This window comes from Chionomys nivalis, chromosome 13, assembly GCF_950005125.1.
Source record: "Chionomys nivalis chromosome 13, mChiNiv1.1, whole genome shotgun sequence".
NCBI classification, from domain to species: Eukaryota; Metazoa; Chordata; class Mammalia; order Rodentia; family Cricetidae; genus Chionomys; species Chionomys nivalis.
The window spans coordinates 56,181,242-56,202,194 of NC_080098.1; the positions used below are offsets into that span (position 1 = coordinate 56,181,242).

The window sequence follows — 20,953 nt, forward strand, 5'->3', positions numbered from 1 at the left end:
GCGGTTCTCTGGCCTCTATAGGTCAGCTGCGCCGTGCACATGCCCACATTTGTACACAGAGACACAAGACAGACAAGTAGATAAATAAAAAGTTAATGATCCCTTTCCTCGTGTCTCCCAGTCCCCTCCATCTTTCATTCATCCCCTTTGGAAGAACAGAACTGGCGAAAGGAGATGCTACCTTCTGTGGGCTACAACAAGAGCCTGAACTAAGAGCCCGTGAGACAAATCATAGCCACTGCAAGGTCCATCTGATTGGCAGCCACTTTGTCATGTCTCAGAGGCAGATCCTCATCAGCCAGTCTTGGTTTCGCTCATCATGACTCATAGGTCAGCAAAAGTAGACTGAAAGTATATTTTATCCCTACAGCTCCTTATTTCAACTTCTGTCTGTGTTCAGCTATCAGCACTCCTGGGAACCTCAGATTAAATAGTGGACAGAGATGAGTGAGTCCCATCAAAGCCCCACGATAACTCTCCCTGCCTAAACCGCTGCTCCCGAGGCTATTTCAAAGTGCTCTCATTTTCTTATACTGATAGGTCCATCTCAGTGGCTCGTGTTCAGCCAAGAACCACAGCCAAGTGATCTATTGCCTTTATCTACTTGTATGTTACTACTTTAGACATTCGTGTAATTCTGAAGCACAGACTAAATGAGAGAAATTGACAGAAGACAAATGAGAGTATGTCTTTATGAATGATTATTGAATATATATTAATGTATATGTATATATACACCATGCTTGTACAGGGAGCACACTCATCTGAAAAGATTAAGGTGTATATATATATATATATACATATATATATATACATATATATATATACCATACATATCCATAAGACAGAATCAGAGAGTGGAACAGGAAAAGTAAAATATTGTCCCTTAATTAAAGAGTGCTCTTAGACAAATACATATCCTGGAAAATGTTTCCAAATATTTAAAAATGTACCACGTAACAAACCTTTGGTAAGTGACTGGCACTAAAAGCAATACACTCTCTCACACTGCCCAGATGTGTCGGGGGCTCAACCACCTTGGTCCATGCAAACACACTCTACCATTCCCACAATGACAAAATTGTCTAGCAATCCATCTCTCAGAACATAATCCTGTTGTTAAATGATGCATGCCCGTGCTTTTAAAACTGAGTTCCTCCATCATTCCTGAAACACAGATGATCTGGAGTTTGGGGATGGACTATGGCCATACACGAAAAAGGAATTTCAAAGTAGTGTGGTTGACAATCTAGCCCTCAGCCCTGATGTTCCTTTGCCAGACTGTTTGATCAACAGGGAGGATGCATGAGGCCACACAAAACACTGAGAATAGAAACAGGTCTGAAATCTCAAGCTGTGTTATGCGGTGGCTCTAACCCCCACTCTGTAATTGAAAACACACACCCCATGTCTTAAAGTAGGGGAACAGACGTCTATCTGCATCTCTTCCTCCGACCTTGGTTTTCATAATTTGCATGTGACACATCTGTTTTTATTGCCACTTCTACTTTTCAGATGAAACACGGGGAGGATGGAGGGGTCCTAAGGTAGCTCCCCTACAAAGTTTTGACTACTTGAACAGCCACAGGTCTGTGGGCATTGCTCACAGGAAAGAATACAGCGCAGTCTAACCTGCTGGAAACGTTTTAAGACCTTCCCATCTCTCTGTCCCTCACATCTTTTTGACACGCCCTCTTCCCTCTGCTCTTGGCATTAACTGCTTCTCCACTTCCTTTACATCAGTGGGAACACTTCCTGTCTGGGTGTCAGGATCTCTAGAAGGGTCAGGGGCTGCCCTGCAGAGGAAATGACACACTGGGAAATGTGAAAGAGCAATTCCTTCCACATGTTCCCTGCTTCCAGGAGCAGTGAGGGGCTGTCAGCTAGCATCACTGTGGGCCCAGGCAGGGCTCAGCACCACAGTCCTGTCAAAACCAATCTACGGACCTGCGGGCCTGCGTGTCTGCTTCAAGCTTTCTCAGCACCAGCAGGTTTCAGACATGGCTTTGGGAGTGAAGTGGATCAAACGTGAAAGGCTGTGAGGGATGGTGAGAAAATAAGCTCAAGATGAAAACAAATTACAATGATTTTTTTTCATTTTTGTTTTTTACGCAATCCACTAATGGTAGGAGAGCTACCTCAGCTCCAACTGAGAAGAATTTGCTCGACTAAGTTTGTTTAGAGAGTTTAGCATTACAACTACCACCAGAAGGCTTATTCTGTTTGCAAAGAAACCTAAACAGTGCCAACATCAATGCTTAAAGGAAAGGAAGAAGAGGGGAATGAAATAGGCAAAAGGGTGTGGGGATAGGAAGAAGAATTATCAATTACTGCTTTAAAAAAGGGGATCTAAATTAAAGAATTTTGAAGCTTTTCTGTGACTTATAATATTTCATGCATTTCCATATCTTAAGTAAAGACGTTTTAAATGCAGGTAATTAGCTCTTTATGCAGATTAATCACTTTGAAACATACTGTGGTTCCCCGAGGCTCAGTTTTGTACTCAGATGAAGGATTTGGATCTATGGATGCTATCTGAAGACAAAATAATCCTCCAGACCAAATGCCATGGAGTCTAGCATTTACTTCAAAGTTTCAACAAATGGGATTTCTAAGTAGTCACTCAAAAATACTTCCAATTATGGCTATCTCGTGTAGAAGTGCTCTTTCTTTGGAAGCTCTCTGCAGTGGTGATGGTTGTCTGTAACCCGGAACTATCTCAGACCATGTGTCCCTAAGCTCAGCTCCAACTGTCACCAGCAAAATCCTGTGGACTGTTTTCAAGTTCAAGATTCAGGATTTCAGGATTCTTCCACAGCAATGGGGTAACAACTGACAAATTATTGTATGTGTATGTATATATATATATATATATATATATATATATATATATAGTGAGAGAGAGGGAAAGAGAGAGAGAGGGAGGGATATTAATATATAAGCATTATACATACACATCTACATCATATACACATATATGATACAGATAACTAATATCTTCAAGAAGTTCTAGGAGACTGAGACAAGAGGATTGTTAATTCAAGGCCAGCACAAACCATATAGTGATACTATAAATTGAAGAAACAATAATAACAATAATAAACAATAACTGTGTCTTATCTAAGCTCAGTATAAATTGTGGACTGGAACTTTCACAATGTAACATGGAGATCTAGTTGAAACCAGCTACGGAAACTTGACCCCAACACTCAGAAGCTGTTGCTTGTCACAGGGAAGACAGCTAACCCTGGTAACTCTCCTGACCTGTTAGATCTTGCTTCCTGAGCACGCAGAAAAAGGATGTTCAGCCCAATTGGGAATGTCCTCGCTGTGCTTCTGCTTCTCCCACTGATAGTGCTTTGAGCTGTTTGTCCTCTCCCTGTTTTCTGTTGGACAGACAACTAGGCACAGTCTTCCCACGGAGCTACCTAGAAAGGTCCTGAAATAAGAAAAAAGAAGGAAAGAAAGAAGAAAGAGAAGGAAGCAAAGGAAAAAATACAGTTTTTAAATGAAAGAATAAATGTATAACTGATTGATTATTAAGGTTCTAGTATTATAATAAATCACTGACAAAGAAATTGAAGAAAATAACTTCAAAAATAAGTGTCAAGTCTTTCTTCAGGTCTTAAGACCAAGAAAGGAGTAAGTCATTGGTATTAAACAGGAATCTTGAGGATTTCTGTACTCATTAGAAATGACAAAGAATTTTAGCAGCCATTTAAAAAAGTTGGTCAGTTGATTTTTGACCACCATGCAAAGGCATCTCAACCTTATAACAAGTGTGTCTGCAAAGGATATTAGAAGTTGACTTTCCTGTGCAAAGAACACCACCTCCCCTCGCCAAGTTGATCTCAACTATGTACCTAATTCAAAAACCAAACTTCAAATGAATCATCTATCTAAACTTTCAGAAGAAAACAGAAAGTCTTCTGAACGGAAGCAAGGCAGAGTTTGAAGGCATGACACAAAAAGCTTAATCGACTTTGCCTGACGGACAGGACTTAATCAAAATCCAGGAGGCTCATTTTATAAAAGACAGGGCTAAAAACCAGCAAGGTCAAAGGCAGGTGAGGAGAAAATATTTGCAGCGAGCATATTCCTGAAAGGACTTGTCAGAAAAACTCGGCATTAAGAAAACTAAAAGCATAATTAAAAACTGCCGAGATCCAGAGGTGGGGCACCACTGAGATAGTCTTTGCCTAGCAAACATAACGCCTTCAGTTCAACCCAAAGTACCATTTAAACCCAGTGTGGGCGCGCACTTGTAACCCTCGTGCTCCAAAGGTGAAGCAGGAGAATCAGAAGCTGAAGGTCATCTTCAACTGCATAGTGAGTTCAAGATCAGCCTGGCCAGCTTCACCATACACTGTTTCAAAACAAACAAACAAACAAACAAGCAAGCAAGCAAATAAAGACTGGAGAAATGGTAACTGCTCCATGGGACACTAATATGTGGACACAATTTACAGCTTCACTAAGTCTGTTAAACTGTTGCTCTAGGAAATGTCTGCTTAGTACTACTCAATTTTTATGTGAGTTAATGCTCACTAGGGCTGCTTTTCGATTGTGGCAACCCCTCCTATTCCAGCCAGGTTAGGTGGTCTGTTTTTAAATAGAAAGTCCACATACTATCAGACACTTGTCATGTGCAATGTGGGGTACACCATGGAAGAGAGTACTCCAGGATTGATAGTGGGGGAATGCACTGAGAAATTCAGCTGAAGTTAAAAATATCCTTAAGAAAGTGAATTTAAGAGACCTAGGGTCTGGCAGTGTCTCCTTGTGATCATGTGGCTGACTACAGCTCTGGCTCCATGCTGTTGTCCACTGTCAGGAAAGACAACTATGCTATCCATCACTAGTCTGGGAAAATAGCAACTCAGTACTGGACAGAAAATTTCTACTGAATACTTAATGTTTCTCTATCACTGTAAAATGGAACAATCCTAATTCTGGTCTTCTGATGTCATAGACTCTATTATAATCAACAAATGGTTCTTTGTTTCCTCTTCTAGGTAATGTGATTTATAAGAATTGACAGGGAAGTGTTAGGAGGGGGAGAAAGATAGACAATAGATATTGATAGATGGATAGATAGATAGATAGATAGATAGATAGATAGATGCTGGATAGATGATAGATAGATAGATAGATAGATAGATAGATAGATAGATAAGAGCTTTGCCTCATCTAATATCTAATATTGTCTAATAAAAAAAGTTGTCTTTTACAGTATGCTCAATGAGGGCTGGAGCTAACTGGGACAGAGGACAAATATGACGCCTCGACAGCACACATTTCTCACAGTTTTTCTCTCACTTTCCAATTAAACAGCTATTTACTAGCTGCACTTGCTCCTTCTCTGGGTCTGGATTCTGCCCCAGAAGATTTGCCGACTCTTTATGGAAAAGATACTGAAAGAATCCACGCTTCCTACTGGTCATGTAGACATGTTTGTATCATAATGGAGCAAAAAGCCTCAAGTAAACCTCTGAAGGTCAAGAGATGGACACTTTGGGCTAACAATCCCACAGCATGTAGCAGTGAGGTTTGTTCATTGTGACTGCACAATAAAACTCTCTTGCATTCAGAATCACAAAGCATCCAGAGACCTCAGCAGGAACTGTTGTTCTTGCAAGACATCCATATGCAAAACAAATTGTCAAACACAATCACCATTTCTCTAGTGGTTAGTCTAAAAAGTAAAACAACTTGAAAGATAGAGATCACAAAAGTTATGCCATCGATATTTTCTTCCAGCACTTTATAAGTATTTCCTGCTCCCAGGCACCCATGGAGTTACATGTTGAAAACATCAACCATGAACTGTGTGCAAAATCCTTTTGGGAAAGAGTGTGGACACACTTGCAAGGGACATGAAAGCCACTTCTTTATGATTTGGGGACAGAATAGTAGATTTGACAAATTGCATATGGAACCTACCAATACAAGACAGCTTGTTGAAGATAAATACATTTTCTTCAGGTAGAAATTTCATGTCCATAAGCATACCACGTGGTCCCAACTTCCCCACATTTCCTTCTTTTAGTTGTAAATAGCCAGAAAGTCATCAAGCCAGAGTTTAATAAAGTTTTAATTTGAAATGAATTACCACATGTTGTGTTTGTTTACCCATTATTAACTCTCTTAGTAACACATCAGTGGCAACAAACAGCACACTGTATCACAGCCCTGATAGAACAGAATACAAGCCCCTGGGAGATATTAACCACTAATAATAAGCTGAGGAGCTGCCAAGAAAAATAAATAAAATCAAGCAATAGAGGAAATATGTACTAGGAGGAATTTTTGTGTTCTGGTTTTGTATAAATCTGTTCATGACAGAAGGAGACAGCCCTTCTACCACCTTTGAACATGAAAAGCAAAACAATAATCAGGTTTTTCTAAAGCAAGGCCTAAGAAATTCTCTCTTTCGGTGCGTATTGCATTTGCATACAGAATGTGTTGGTGTTCTTCTTTCCCAGAGTGCACCTGTCCTCTTTGAGGAGAGCTGGGGGGTAGCGCTCTAAAAGTCAAGTTCATAGCATGGTGTGGCTCATCTAGGGAATGTACCCACATTGTCCCAGGAAAGAGGAAAAATAAAAAATATCTGGTGAAAAATGATCCAAAAGTAGTTACTTTTAATCTTCTACTCGGTATCCTAAAACTAGAATAAAATATCAGTGGTAGGAAATATCATTATTTAAGTCAGAACCCACCATATTAAAAGTTAAGAATTCTAAAATAATACTATGTTATACTAAAACATTTTTAAAAAGTAATACATTCTACAAGTGCACATATTTTATAATGTTCAGTGACCTCAGAGTTGACCTTTTGAACTTGATATTCAAGCAAAATCAATGGCATGCTTTCTCTTCTTTTTAGTCCAATGACGCCACAATCCTCCCCTTTCTGTTTCTTGCTTTATTTTTCTTTGGATGATGATCTCCCCCCATCGGGAGAAGCTCTGACAGTGTCTCTCTTTTCAGCATCTCAGATTTCCAGTGTCACAGTCCGTTTCCTGCGGCTCCACTAGAGCTGTACAGACGGGACATCTCTGAAGGAAACGCCTTGTTTCTTGCAGCTCTGGGGGTAGGTGGTTAAGAGGCTGTGTCTACGGAGTGTCTTCAGGTTGGCTAGATTCTACAGAGAGCCCAGCAGTTTTAAATACCAGGAGATTACAGAGCTGTTTGGTGATAGCAAAAGTGCTTTCTCCATCACCCATATCTACCAGTGCACTCTTAAGGGCAGAGGCACCAAGATACAAACACCTCCAAAAAACAAACAAAAAACATTAGAGGCTTAAATCTTTTACATCCCAATACAGAATGCTTGCACTCAGCTTACAAATGCATTTTGAGGATGATCACGTCTACTTTTTAAATCCCCAAAATAGCCGAAGATGCTCTTACCTGCTCTTTCCTGATACAAGAAAATTAAATACAAGTTCTGAAGGATGTAAATTATATTCTTAGTTCAAATTGCTTTATAGCTGTGGAATTTATTACATGATTCAATATATACCTGGGCCCTAATTTATCTTCTATAATATTTAAGGTCAGTTTTATAGAATTTGACCTTTATGTATTCTTTATGTAAAATTTTAATGTAATATTTTCAGGTCCACAGGATTCTAGAGAGTGGCATCTCAGTGGTCCTTAACTGATGATGTCAGCAGCTGAGTCACAAGCAAGCAAAATGTCAGAGAGGGATAAGAAAGTCCAAGGCTCACACTCAACCTCAGCTTGAGAGGAGCAAACCATGACTTGAACCTAGCAGTCGGTGGAGTCCTGCTCTGCCCAATATGACATCACTCCTAAGGAAGCAAAAAGTTCCAAACATGACTTAACAGGTGTTTACCACTTCTTGAGAAGTTTGAGGTTGCCAACTGATCAACTAATCAAAAGAAAACAAAAACAAACAAGCAAAAACTCAGCAAGGCAGAGGTGACTCATAAAGTGGCATCATGCAGCCAGTTTGATCATAATGGAGAAATGCCAGCTTCCTATTCCAGAATCGTGGCCCATTTCCCAGAGCTAAATGGGCTCTCTCTCTCTCTCTCTCTCTCTCTCTCTCTCTCAGAGCTTTGCTTTGTCTCTACATCCCCTCCCTCCTTCATTGAATCTAATCACTTGCAATTTGACCTGGAACCTATTTCCTCCCTGCATTCTATTTCTCCTCTCAAATATGTTGTGGCAGGTGTCTGTAATCTCAGTGCTGAGGGAGGCAGAGTGAGAAGGATCTCTGAGCTCACTGCGAACCAGCCAGTCGAGTGTAATCAGGGAGACACCGTGCCTCAAAAAATAGGGTGGAAATTGGGCAGTGGTAGCACATACCTTTAATCCCAGCCTTTAGGAAGCAGAGGAGGGCAGAACTCTGTGAGTTCAAGGCCAACCTGCTCTATAAAGTGAGTTCTAGGACAGCAGGGCTGTTACACAGAGAAACCTTGTCTCAAAAACCATAATAATAACAATAACAATAATATTATATTATAATAATAATGGGAGAGTCATCTGTGATACTCAATGTTGATTTCTGGCTTCCATGGCATGCCTACACACACACACACACAAGTGTAACCCCAACATGCCTACATACACACATATACATGCATACCCCCACATGTACATGCATGCAACACACATACATACCCACACATACACACATGTATATCCATCCACACACATATACAGCACAAACACTCAGAGGAAGAGGAGGACATGGAAGAGGAGAATGGTGAAATAAAAAGAAATTATATATAGGAAATACAGCAAAACAAAATCGCCAAAATAAAGGATGGAGTATTAGTACCTGTTATGTTATTTTCTTTATAATTAAACTAATTGATAATTTCAAAGAAAATGCTCATTACAGGGTTTGTTACTAGTAATTAGTATGAGTGCCACTCCTTGCCGTGATGCTGTGACTGCTAGTTCTGCACTAACTTCCCATCCATCACATCTGTCAGGTGGGCTGATACAATTTACTATTAGAGTATCCATCCATTTACAGAAACCCATGACTAAAACCTAGAAGTTATAACTAAAAGGTAATGGGTAATAACTTTTTGCTGCAAAAGATAATTTCAAATAAGGCTCTTCTAAAAATTGAATATTGAAAAACTTGATAGAACTAGTGTTTGATAAAACCAATCGTCAAAAATAAAGCCCTACAGCATAAACTATACTACTTGTGAACTTTGCCCTGCGAATACTTTATCTTCTAGACTCAAATGTTTGGTTACTACTCTCAAAAAAACATACAAGAAAGCTGAAATTGTAAACAGGAGTCCCAAAAGAAGCCAATTAACCCCACAACTCCAAAAAGCAGCGAAAAAGCAGTCACCAAACAATGGGGTTGTGGAGAATGGTTTGTGTTTCAAGTCAAGGAAATAGTTTTATGCTTATTCGCATAATAGACAACAAGATGTAAAACCTAAGATTCTTGTCATTGGTTATATTCTCTCTATATGGCTCAGTTTAAAAGATGCCTTCTTAGAAAATAAACACTTCTTAATTAGCTCTATTCAGTGTGACACAATTCAGAACACTCTATTGGAATGCTGAAGAAAATAAGTCAACCGACCCTGGGAAGAGTGGATGGTGCCGTCCATTGCAGCGTGAGTGTTTCTTGGGGCTTCTTTCTTTGAAGGGCCAGCTGTATTATCCAAATCAAATTCTGCATTCTCTGCCTCCACCATTAAGCACACAGGACGTTCGGGAGAAAGCTGCCTGCGGCTCTCGTGGCTTTTTTGATCACTCAAATGCAAAGGAGTTTTAATTACCTATTAAGAGATAAATCAGTTAATGGAAACAGTTGCAAATATTACCTACATAGTTAAAACTCCTCTAGAACAATGGGAGATTTTGAGATATCTGAAAGTACAATTCACTTTTCCAAACTCTGAAGGATTTTGGCTGGTTAAATTATAAAGGTTAAATGATCTCCATAATCACTTTAAATACTCTCATGTGCTTTATATCCTTAATTTTTTAATTTTAATATCCCATAAGAAAGCACTGCATGACTAAACTTCATACTGGGATGAAACTAGCAAATATTCATTTGGTTTTTATTATCTCTAAGAAACAATAATCTAAGCCAAGAGAGAGACGACAAGAACAGAGAGCATTGCTGAGTGAAGAGATGGGTGTTTACTGTGCACTTTTTCTTCCCATGTTTAAGATAACAAAGTGCCGAGGGAAAGACTGAGTGTACTGAGGATCTGGGAGGAGGACTTTCTTGGGAAAAAGTTTCAGCCTTTCTCGCTTGCACAAGCTCTCCTCTTCAGGCCTTGCACACATGCAATGGGACTAAATCAGAGCTGCTTGCCAGCCTTCTCCTGAGAGCTCCACTTACTGCCCCTAATGACAAGGGACAACAATAGCGGTCAGGGTGAAGTCGTGAGCTCTGGCTTTGTCTGGCCAGTGTCATAGCGTTCTCCTCCCACCCACTGACCCTACAGGAAACAGGAAGCAAGGATTACCCTGGATTCTTTAATCTCCTCTAAGCTTAAATTGTAAAAACATTTTTCTGTTCCATCATCTTCTTTTGCTTTTTTATGTCATCTGCTAATTTTTTTTTTATTTCCATCCACTACTTGATCAAAACTTTCTGTAGGGTTGGTGGGTTGGTGTGGGGGGTGGTTGGTGGGTTGGTGGGGCAGTGAGGAGGTGAGTTGGTGGGGAGGTGGGCTGGTGGGTGGGTGTGCATCTGCCTGGGAAAGTCAGAGGCTGACGTTGTGCATTTGCCTCCATCACTCTCTACTTACGTTTTTGAGACAGGGCCTCTTACTGAACCTGGAGATGGCAAGGATGGATGGCAAGTGGGCTGCAAGAATCCCTCCTCTTTGACTCCACCTCCCCCAGTGTCTGGGTTTACAAATGCTGTCTTATCTAGTGATTTTGGAGGGTGGAGGGAGTTGGTTTCGGGTACAGTTTGGTTTAGTATTAGGGATCCAAACTCAGGACCTCAAGCTGGCAAGGCAAGCCACTTACCTCCCAAGCATCTCCCTAGCCCTAATTAGCAGTTTGCTCTTGAGAAAACTCCTACCAGAAAAATCCAAATATTAAGGAAGTTTATGTAAAGAAACACATAGTTTTTGTATAAGAATTTCCTGTTTGCATCTTTATGACAAAGTGTCTTCATCCCACTTATTTTTCCACTCAGCCAGAAAAATCATAGGCCTTGTACTGAGCCATTATTCTTGTCAGTTAAGTGGACTTCCTCCCCAACTAGAGGTCTAGAAGGCAACAGTTCAAACATTATCTAATAAGTAGTGGATTGGTGATTAATTACATCCATGTATCATATGTAGTGGCCTGACAAGCACTGTGGGTAACAGCATTACTTTTTCCCCACTATGTTTTATTGACTTAAAAAAGGGGGAAAATATTTAAATACAAGTAGGTTGAGCTCCAGCCAAATTATTTTAATATAGTTTAATAAGCAACTTTTTGTCTTGTAGATTTTAAATCTTGATTTACCCTCAACCTAAATAATCTTATGATGAATACCAGGACTATATGAATTGATTTTTATGAATCCACTGCCAACTTTCAAGGCTATAATTTATAGAATATTGAGCTATAAGTACCAGTTAATGTGAAAATGAAAGGCTGGTGTAGCCCACAGTGGTAGTGCGGTTGCCTGGAATATGTGAGGCCTTGAGTTCCACCACATACATCTACAGTGAGATGGAAAAGAAAGAAATAAAGGAGAAAATTTTAAAAGTCAGTTAAAAATCACAGGTTCCATGGGTGAGGAGATAGCTCATTGGTTGAGATCATTGTGACACAATCATGAGTTCCTGGGTTCAGATCTCCAGCACCACATAAAATCCAAGTAGAGCAGCCCATGCCTGCAAAGAGATGGATAGGGTAGAGCAGGAGGCAGAAAAAGGTGAGTTCTAGGGGCTCATTGGCCAGCTGGTCTAGTGGAAAGAAGAGGCTCTGGGTTTTACTGAGATATCATGTCAAATAAGACAGTACTATAGGAAATACCGAAACTCAAATGTGAGCATGTGTGCATGTGCGTGCATGTATGTGTACGTATGTGCGTGCATGTGTGCACATGCACACACACATACACACATGCACATTTGCAGATTCTTCATATTAACTATAATAAAAATTACTTTTTTTCTTTTGTGACTGTATTTTAATTTTCAGTTTATTTTGATTCATGGTATAATGTTTAAGACTACAAATGTAAAGCTGTTTTGTTATGTTTTTTTTTTGTAGTTATTTACACTCCTGCAACACTCTTCAATTTCAGGCTTATATAAATCAATGTTCCTCATTGGTAGGAGATGTAAGTGACCTCTAATACTTGAAGCACCACTACAAAATAATTGATACAAATTCTCAGAGAATAGTGAGGATTTCTTTCCCTGTGGATCTTAGTGACAGATTTATCTCAGGATAACACTCTTTACGCAATGGCTAGGAAGGCATATATCTAGGTTAGAACTATCTCCCTAACAGTTCTCTAGAGAACCCCAACATGGTTTTTCAGCATAACACTCTAAGTGGATTCCCTAAAAAGAAAATACTAGATAATTTCACCACAAATATAAAAGTAAAAGAAAAGCAATCCCTCAAGACACACAGGAAACTCTCAAACCTAAGACCAAAATTATACATGGCCTGGAAATATCTTTACCAGGTACATCAATTAAGTAGGTAAGTAAGTAGATAAATAGATGATAAATAGATGGATGGACAGATAGAAGATAGATAGATGATAGATAGATAGATAGATAGATAGATAGATAGATAGATAGATAGATAGATAGATAGATGTAGATGGGCAGGCAGAGAGAAAGACAGACAGGTGGTAGATAATCAGATGTGTAGGCAAAAATAATTCATTGCACTTTATGATAAAGTCAACCTGGGAAAATACTATAATTAAGAACAACAACTTTAGACACAGAAAACAAAATAAATAGACTACAAACAGGTGGTACACTTTATTCTTAACATATGCAACCATTTTCTTCTCTGGATAATGACGTTTGCCTACAGTGAATTTATGTACTGTCATGTTGTTAAAAGGCTATGTTCTGCAGTGCACAAAAACTAAACATATACAAATATGTATGTCCAAGTTTATTTGCTTTAAGTATTTGAGTTTGACATAAAGCATGCTTGGGAGTGGAGTGACGAAGGGAGACAGTACTCTCATGGCCACTCAACTTCTGCTGATCTTTGTATTTCTTTCTTGTCAGAAATGATAATTCAGAAGGCAGAAGCCCCACCTCATCTCTTCGGTATCCAACAGAAGAGGCCAACTCCCAACACACAAGGGAAGCTTGGTCAGTACTTTTGGTAAGGAAATAACTCATCCTTTCATGGGGTGATGGGCTGAATTTACAGATTGTGAACAGCAGAGAACCAGGAGGCTTGGGTAAGAGTTCTGATTTAGTCAATGAACATGACTTTATTAAATTCTCTTTCACTTTCCCCACAAACTCACAATTTAATTCCTTATTTCTAAGTATTAATCAATGTGCATTATCAGAAACCAGTTATCTGATGTAATTACTCTTACCTTTTTAAAGAAACTTTATTTAAGAAAAAGAAACTTTATTAATTTTGCAATTGCAAGAAAGGAAGCTAATGGTTAGGCAAAAGTGGCTTGGGAAAATACTTCAAGTTATTTCCCAATTATGAGCTCATATCACATACCTAGAATCCCAGCTAGGTAGCACTCAAAAAGCTGAGATGTGAGAATCAAGAGTTTGAAGATAGCCCACAAATACCAAATCCAATCTCAAGAAATTAATAAACAAAATCATCAAACTGCAAACCTTAAAATACAAATTGCACAGCCACTGGTTCAAATCTTGGCAAATCAATTCTTCAATTTTTCTGAAGCTGTCCAGTTTCCGGTCGTACTTTCCTCGGAGAAGGGGACACTTGAATTTTCCTTCCACTAGACAAAAGTTGTTATCGCACATGGGAAATGTTGCCCAGCCCACGACCAGGTCACTGGAAGCACATGTTCCACGGAGAAGGAAGAGTTCAAACAGAAAGGACAAGCCAGGTCTCACGGATTTCCTTTGAGGAAGTACCTGTCCAAATTATTGACAGAAGAACATCAAGAGGGTGCTATTCACTCCAGAAATACCCAAAGACAGTTCAAACTGAAGAAACGTGTTCTGTTTACTGCCTATTGCCTTCAAATATCTACTCTTGGATGAATTTACAAATAAGTCTTCTAGCTTCAGGTAATTTAACTGCCATACAATCATGAAAGCATGGCTCTGCCAGTGACTCCACGCTTGATAAATTTTAGGAATCAAGCTTGTAGCATTGCAATTAACACACTACACTATATTTTCTTTCCTATTGGTTTGAGCTGATATGCCTGCTGTTGTTAAGGTTTGAATGTGTTTATTGAATATCTGTGCTATAAACTGCATCCATTAATCCATGTGCTAGTGGTATATGGAGATAGAGACTTGAGGAGTTAGGATTGATGAGGTCATGACGGCGGGGCCTTCAGAATAGTATCAGTGGCTTTGCATGAAGGGAATAACAGATTTAAACCAGTTACTTCTCATTTGCCACAGGGCCCTCCACCATAATGCAATGCAATAAGAAAATGTTCACCAGATGTCACCACAATCTTGAATTGTCTGGCCTACAGAGCCACGAACCCACGGAACTATTCTTTTTTAAATTACCATGCCCGAAGTCTTCTGTTCATAGCACAGAAACAGGCTAATCGCATAACAATCTCTGTCTCCCATCATAACCATGATATCATGTCCCTATTTCAGATCTTCTGGATCATTCAGATACCTAGCTCAAGTGCTTTGTCCAGAGCAAATCCTGCCTGCAAAAAATAGTCAAACAAATTATCACAGTCCAGAAAAGCTAACTCTATTCATGATGATGATTCAAATTATTCTAAGAAAGAGAAAACAGAGTCCCTGTAGATTTGTAACTACTGTTAACCTAAGGTGCCAAACAAATAGCACTTGGCAATGATGGGTCCATGCTCACATTGACCAAGCCATGCTCTTCGGTGTAGAGATGAAGCTCATTACTCAGCTTAAAGAAATTATAAAAGAGCACGACATAAATGACTTTTATTTAATGAAAATTATATACATAATTTACTTTACAAAATCATATGTGAATAGTTTTAAACTGACAGGACAGTGTCTTATCATAGGCTATTTCACAAAACATTTATTCAAACATGTGCAATTATAGTTATATGATTTATAAGAATACCCCAAGACTTAAGTTTAGGAATAAAATGTAACAGAGACATCTGTTGAAAACACCATAACCCTGTGGCAGCTGCTATTAAACCATTAACGGGATCAGATTTCATTTAAACCAGATTTACCATTTTCTACAACAGCCCATGGGAAAGCTAAAGACATTAGGCACAAATTATTGACACAAGAGATCCTTAATCAAGCTGTACTTTTCATTTGGCTAGCTGGCCACAAGTAACATTTCTAACAAGAGAACAAGAACTAAACGGAGGAGGAGGAATGGCGTCACTGCCCTGGTTAGAGCCAAGATTTAAAAAATCAAGCTGAATCCATGCTGTAAACAGTGCTTTGGTTTCATCATTGGATTTATCTGTAAAAACAAGGACCCTCCTTGTACTAAGCCAAGGCTTCTCAGCAAGCATTTGAAGTAGGTGGGATAAGAATAGGGTGAGTGATGACAGTCCCACAATGACGTTTGTGGTGGGTTTATGTAAATTACTTCTCTTTTAATACTTGACTTTACATGGACTTGAATTTCCTCATCAAACCAGGGAAAGGATTGGGCATGTAGCTAAGGGAAAGAGTACTTGTCTACCATATGCAAGGCCCTGGTTCCAATCTTAAATGCTACCCACTCAAAAACCTAAAATTATAATAAAGCCCCAAACCACAGTGATGTTAAGTATGTTCTTCACAGAGATGACACATTTATACTAACTTAACAAGAAAATATGAATTATGCATTCATCCTACATTTGTATTTATGACTTCTCTCAACTACTTCCTGAATGACGTGGAAGGAAAAGAACATATTTGAGTTTAGCTTGCATCAGTAGCCATGCCAAACACAAACATTCTTTGTTAATATGACGTATCATCTCTAAGCAGGTTGTATAAACCCTCTGCCATACTGTGTTGCCTGCTACAGTGCACATAAAAGATGCAGAAGGTAGTCATGTTATCTCAGGAGCTGCACCAACAGCTCCTAAAAAAAATAATAGAGGAACAATCCAAAAACAGCCCACTGATTCTGCGTGAAACACGGGATAGGAGTTACACATTCTTTCATATTTATTTATTTATTTAATCACTCATTTATTTATTTAGTTATTCATTTATTTTTATTTAATATGTCTGAGTATTTTGCTTGCATGAATGTATACCATATGCATGCCCAGTGTCAAAGGACATCAGATTCTCTGGAACCAGAGTGGATGTGAGTCACATATGGGTGCTCAGAATTGAACCCTGGTCCTCTACAAGAGTGGCCAGTGCTCTTACTACCGAGCCATCTCTCCAGCCCCAAAAGTGTCATATATTGTTAAAGAAAGGAAGCCACTCTCTCTGACACCAATTGTCTTTTCAGAATGCCTGCATTGAGTTCTTTTCCCTTACTGCTTGTTGTACAAGAGATCTTTAGCCCCGTAATGTGTACCTTGAGACTGACTGTTTGTGCTTTGGCAAGAAAGATTGCTAAGTTTTCATGTTCCTCTCTCTGAGGACCACTTCCAGGAGCTAGACTACGTCAACAGCTAGCCTATGAAATGACACATGTCTGAGTAGCTTTAGTTAACTTTCTATTTTAAAATTCTACACGAAAATGAGTAGGTGTTCATTTGCTCGGGTGCCAATGTCATCTCATCACCAGAGTCCTGGTACCTGGAGGTCATATGGTCCTGGGAGGAGCTGCATTTTCTGACCACCATGAATAATTATACAGAAGCAAGGGGTTTTACTGAGACAAACTTCACAACATATTTTGGCTGTGATGTCCTTGATCTTCCACATGAAGGGAGATACACATGGGAGAAGGGCAAGGAGGAAGAAACTAAGATGCAAATGAGGGTTTGGGAACTGAACACCGAGTGGAGGAGTGGGAATGAGAAACATATGTCCAGGAAACAAGATACATACAAATTATTACCCTGGAGTGAATGATGGTACCATGCCTGTCACAGTTAGCTCTACCTGTCAACTTGACAAATACGGAGAATTACCCAGGAAGAGGGTACCTCAGTTGAAGAATTGTCCACAGGTTGGCCTATGATGATGATGTCTGTGAGGTATTTCTTAACTACTAATTGATGCAGGTGGACCCAGCCCACTATGGGTGGTATCACCCTTAAGTAGGTGGGACCAGGTTGTGTGAGAAAGGTAGGTGAGCAAGCCATAGAGAACATGCTAGTAAGAGACCTTCCATCACGGAGCCTGCCTGTACTTCTGCTTAAATCGCTGCCCTGACTTCCCTCAGTGATGGACTTGTTACCTGGAAGTGTAAACTGAAATAAACCCTTTCTTTCCCAAGTTGCCTTTAACTGTAGTTTTATCACAGCAACAAGAAAACAAACCAGAATAGTGTTAAAAAGCTATGCTCCTAGTATGCTTTCTGTTTCTTCCTTTCTGAAATATTTATAGAGGTCATAGTTTGGTTTGTTTTTACTTTTTAGTTTTAATGTTATTATATTTCATGTATATGAATGTTTTACATGCATGTGTGACCATGCATCGTGTATGTGACTGATGCCACAGAGGCAAGAAGAGGGTGTCAAATCTTTTGGAACTGGAGTTGCAGATGGTTGCAGTTGTGAGTCACCATGTGGGTGCTGGAGATTCAACCAGGTCCTCTGGAAGAGTAGCCAGTGTTCTTACACATTGAGTCATCTCTCCCGCATTGTAAGATAGCTTTCATGATCAGGGAAAATGCTGATAGAACACTTTTTAAAGTGCAGTGCCTTCAAATCTTATTTCTTGATATAGTAAAGACAGTTACAGAAAACGAATGCTCACATCATAGAGAAGGGATGAGGAGATATTTCAGGAGGACTCTGGCCTAGCGTAGTCCATAGCTTGCTTTAACACCAGCACCAGAAAGGGGCTAGCGGTGGCAGGGGCAAACATATTTTTTCTTTTTTTAAAAAAAAAAGCTAAATTATAAAATGGCACGAATATTCATCTTTCTGGGAACTAAGGATTTATAGTAAACTAAATCCTTAGAGCAGATGGAAGAGCAGATTTCAAGCATAAAGGAGAACTTTAACAAACCCAAGATGTAGACCAGTCCATTACCATGGACCAATTCTTAACTCTAGGACCTTCACAAGTACTCAGTAGCATGTGGGCAATTGGGTACAGGTGGGAAGGCAGAGATTCTCAGTGTTTCAGAAATTTTGTGACAATACTGAAGAGCAGCACATAGTCAAAAGTTTGAATGACAGTGGATACCAAGCCCAAGTGGCAGGAGGGGATGTCTATAACATAAATTTATGAAACTCAGTGGGGCACTCAAACCAACTAATGTTATAATCAGCCCAGTTCAGCTCAGTTCCTGATGTGAACATAGAGGTCAGACCTTGATGAATAAATCAATATTTTCTATTTCATTCTCTATGATTTGCACCACAATGTCTACCATAGGCATACAACTACAAAATATAGAAGGAGGAAGAGGTGAAGCAGGACTAAGAAAAACTAGCCAACTAATACAGATTCACACATGATCAGAAACTCGAGTTAACAAAGATTTTATATTATTAGAATCAAAATTAGAAGGAATGCAGTATTTCAGAGGAGAACATAAAAGTCTTTTAGAACAGAAACAAAATATTTTACATGATCAAAATCATGACATCGGCTCAAGAGTATAAACAGACACAACAGAAAATGCATAATGAATGAATGTGGAAGTCCATCTGACAGTAAACTTATCCCAATTAAAGCACAGAGGCGAAAGAAGAAGGAAGAAGAACGAAGAGGAGAATGAGATGGAAGAGGAAAGGAAGGAAGGAAAAGAGGGAGGGAGGAAGGAGGAAAGGAAGGAGGAAGGGAGGAAAGGATGGAAGGAGGGAGGGAAGGAAGGAAAGGGGAAAGATGATAGCATGAAAGATCCATGGAATATTCCGGCAAATGTGAACTTGGAGTCCTTACAGGAAAAGAGAGGAGAGAGAGAGAGAGAGACAGAGACAGAGACACAGAGAGAGAGAGACAGAGAGAGAGACAGAGAGAGAGAGAGGGAGAGGGAGAGAGAGAGAGAGAGAGAGAGAGAGAGAGAGAATATGAAGCTGATAAATTGATAAAACTGATGAAAGACATCAGTCAGAAAAAAGAGGTTCAGAAAATTCCACATAGGAATCATAGAAACAATACCTAAGAGTCTCGGGGTCACCAGTGAAAATCAAGACAAACTCTTAAGAATAAAGGATCATTGCTGATAGCAAACTAAAATGTCTGTTTAGGACAAACTAAGGGCTATTCCAGGTCATTATCTATATCTCTTAATCACAGGATCTTGAATTTATCATAAAATATTACATGCCACATGGAAAATTTAAGTTGTATTTCACTGCTTAGCTCCTTTGCTCTATTCTGGTCATGTGACATTATTTTGAGCACATAACTAAAAGCCTCTAGAATCACTGGCTTGTTTTAAATTCTGCCTTCAGTCACTTGGTAGGTTATTTCACGCCTAACTGGCCTCGTATTACATCCTGTGTTTACTATGTGCACCGGAATGCCTTAGCATTGTTTAAGATCTGAACGTAACCACAGCCCAACCTCACTTTCTAGCTGTATTTCCTATTAGATCAAATGCATATTAAGTGATACAATACTGTTACAGATTGCTTTTTGTTATTGTTGCTATGATAGACAATTGACCAAAAGAGAAGGGTTTATGTCTTCTTATATGTTACAGCCCACTGTGAAGGGAAGCCAAGGCAGGAGCTCAAAGCAGGAGCCTGAAGCAGAAACCATGGAGAAATGCTGCTTGCTGGCTTGTTTCCCACGGCTTGCTCAGTTGTCTTTGGCATACAGACCACGCCCCTGTACCCAGAGAAGTCACCACCCACAGTGGCGTGGGTCCTCCTACATCAACTAGCAATCAAGAAATAGACATGCCTACAAGCCAAGTTGATAAACACAGTTTCTCAAGGCAGTTCCTACATGGGTTCCCTAGTCTCATGTATGTCAAGTTGAAAACCAAGATTACATGTCACAGATACATGTATACACACTAAATAGCATCAAATGACTGTTGTTGAAAATATTCTTTGAAATGTCTGTGCATGTGTGCGCATACACATGCGCACAAACACACACAGTCTATTGTTTCATCACGACATTGCCTTCATTAGGAAAACGTTTCTTATCCACAGCTTTTCAAGCAGATGTGTTGGTAGAGGTACCTAGTGGCCCTGAATATAAATTAGGGGGTATATGATTCCTTCAAACTTATATTAAATAACTATAATTTTGAAAGAAATACATTTGATGAGATCAGAAAAGGACATTTTGAAATCTACTGAAAATTATCTACTAGTACTAATGGTACGGAAGACCCCAAATTCAAGCAACTGTTATGTCCAGTCTCTGGCTCCATAGACTTTCCATGATATTAGGGTTCTGTCCATTTGCTGCCTGTAACTACATTAGGAGACTAGACAATTCAAAATGTAAACCAGTCCACATGTGACAGTTCTAACTCTTGAGAAGTGACTCTCCCTGCCGAGCAGCCACAGTGTCACGAATTCCATTTACCAGTTAGTGCTACTTCCTCATATTCTATGCATGAGGTAGGACAGAACCTCATGGTCACTCTCTTGTTAGTTACGGACAAAGATCCAGGGGTGAATCAAGTCACATCCATTATTTCAAAGCAGAGAATTTACCACTGTCTCTAAATCCACCAGGGTTGTCTTTTCTTCTCGACTTCCCCAG

General features: G+C 39.5%; 1 protein-coding gene across 1 annotated transcript in view; it reads right to left on the bottom strand.

Moving 5' to 3' along the window:
- The window catches only part of LOC130885536 (uncharacterized), a gene marked incomplete at its 5' end in the record, with an annotated part of 270,826 nt that overhangs the window by 146,857 nt on the left and 103,016 nt on the right, over positions 1-20,953 (bottom strand). The window contains 2 exon segments of the mRNA XM_057787070.1: positions 9,589-9,787; positions 13,817-14,080. Of these exon segments, the coding sequence (XP_057643053.1) occupies positions 9,589-9,787; positions 13,817-14,080 (463 nt within the window).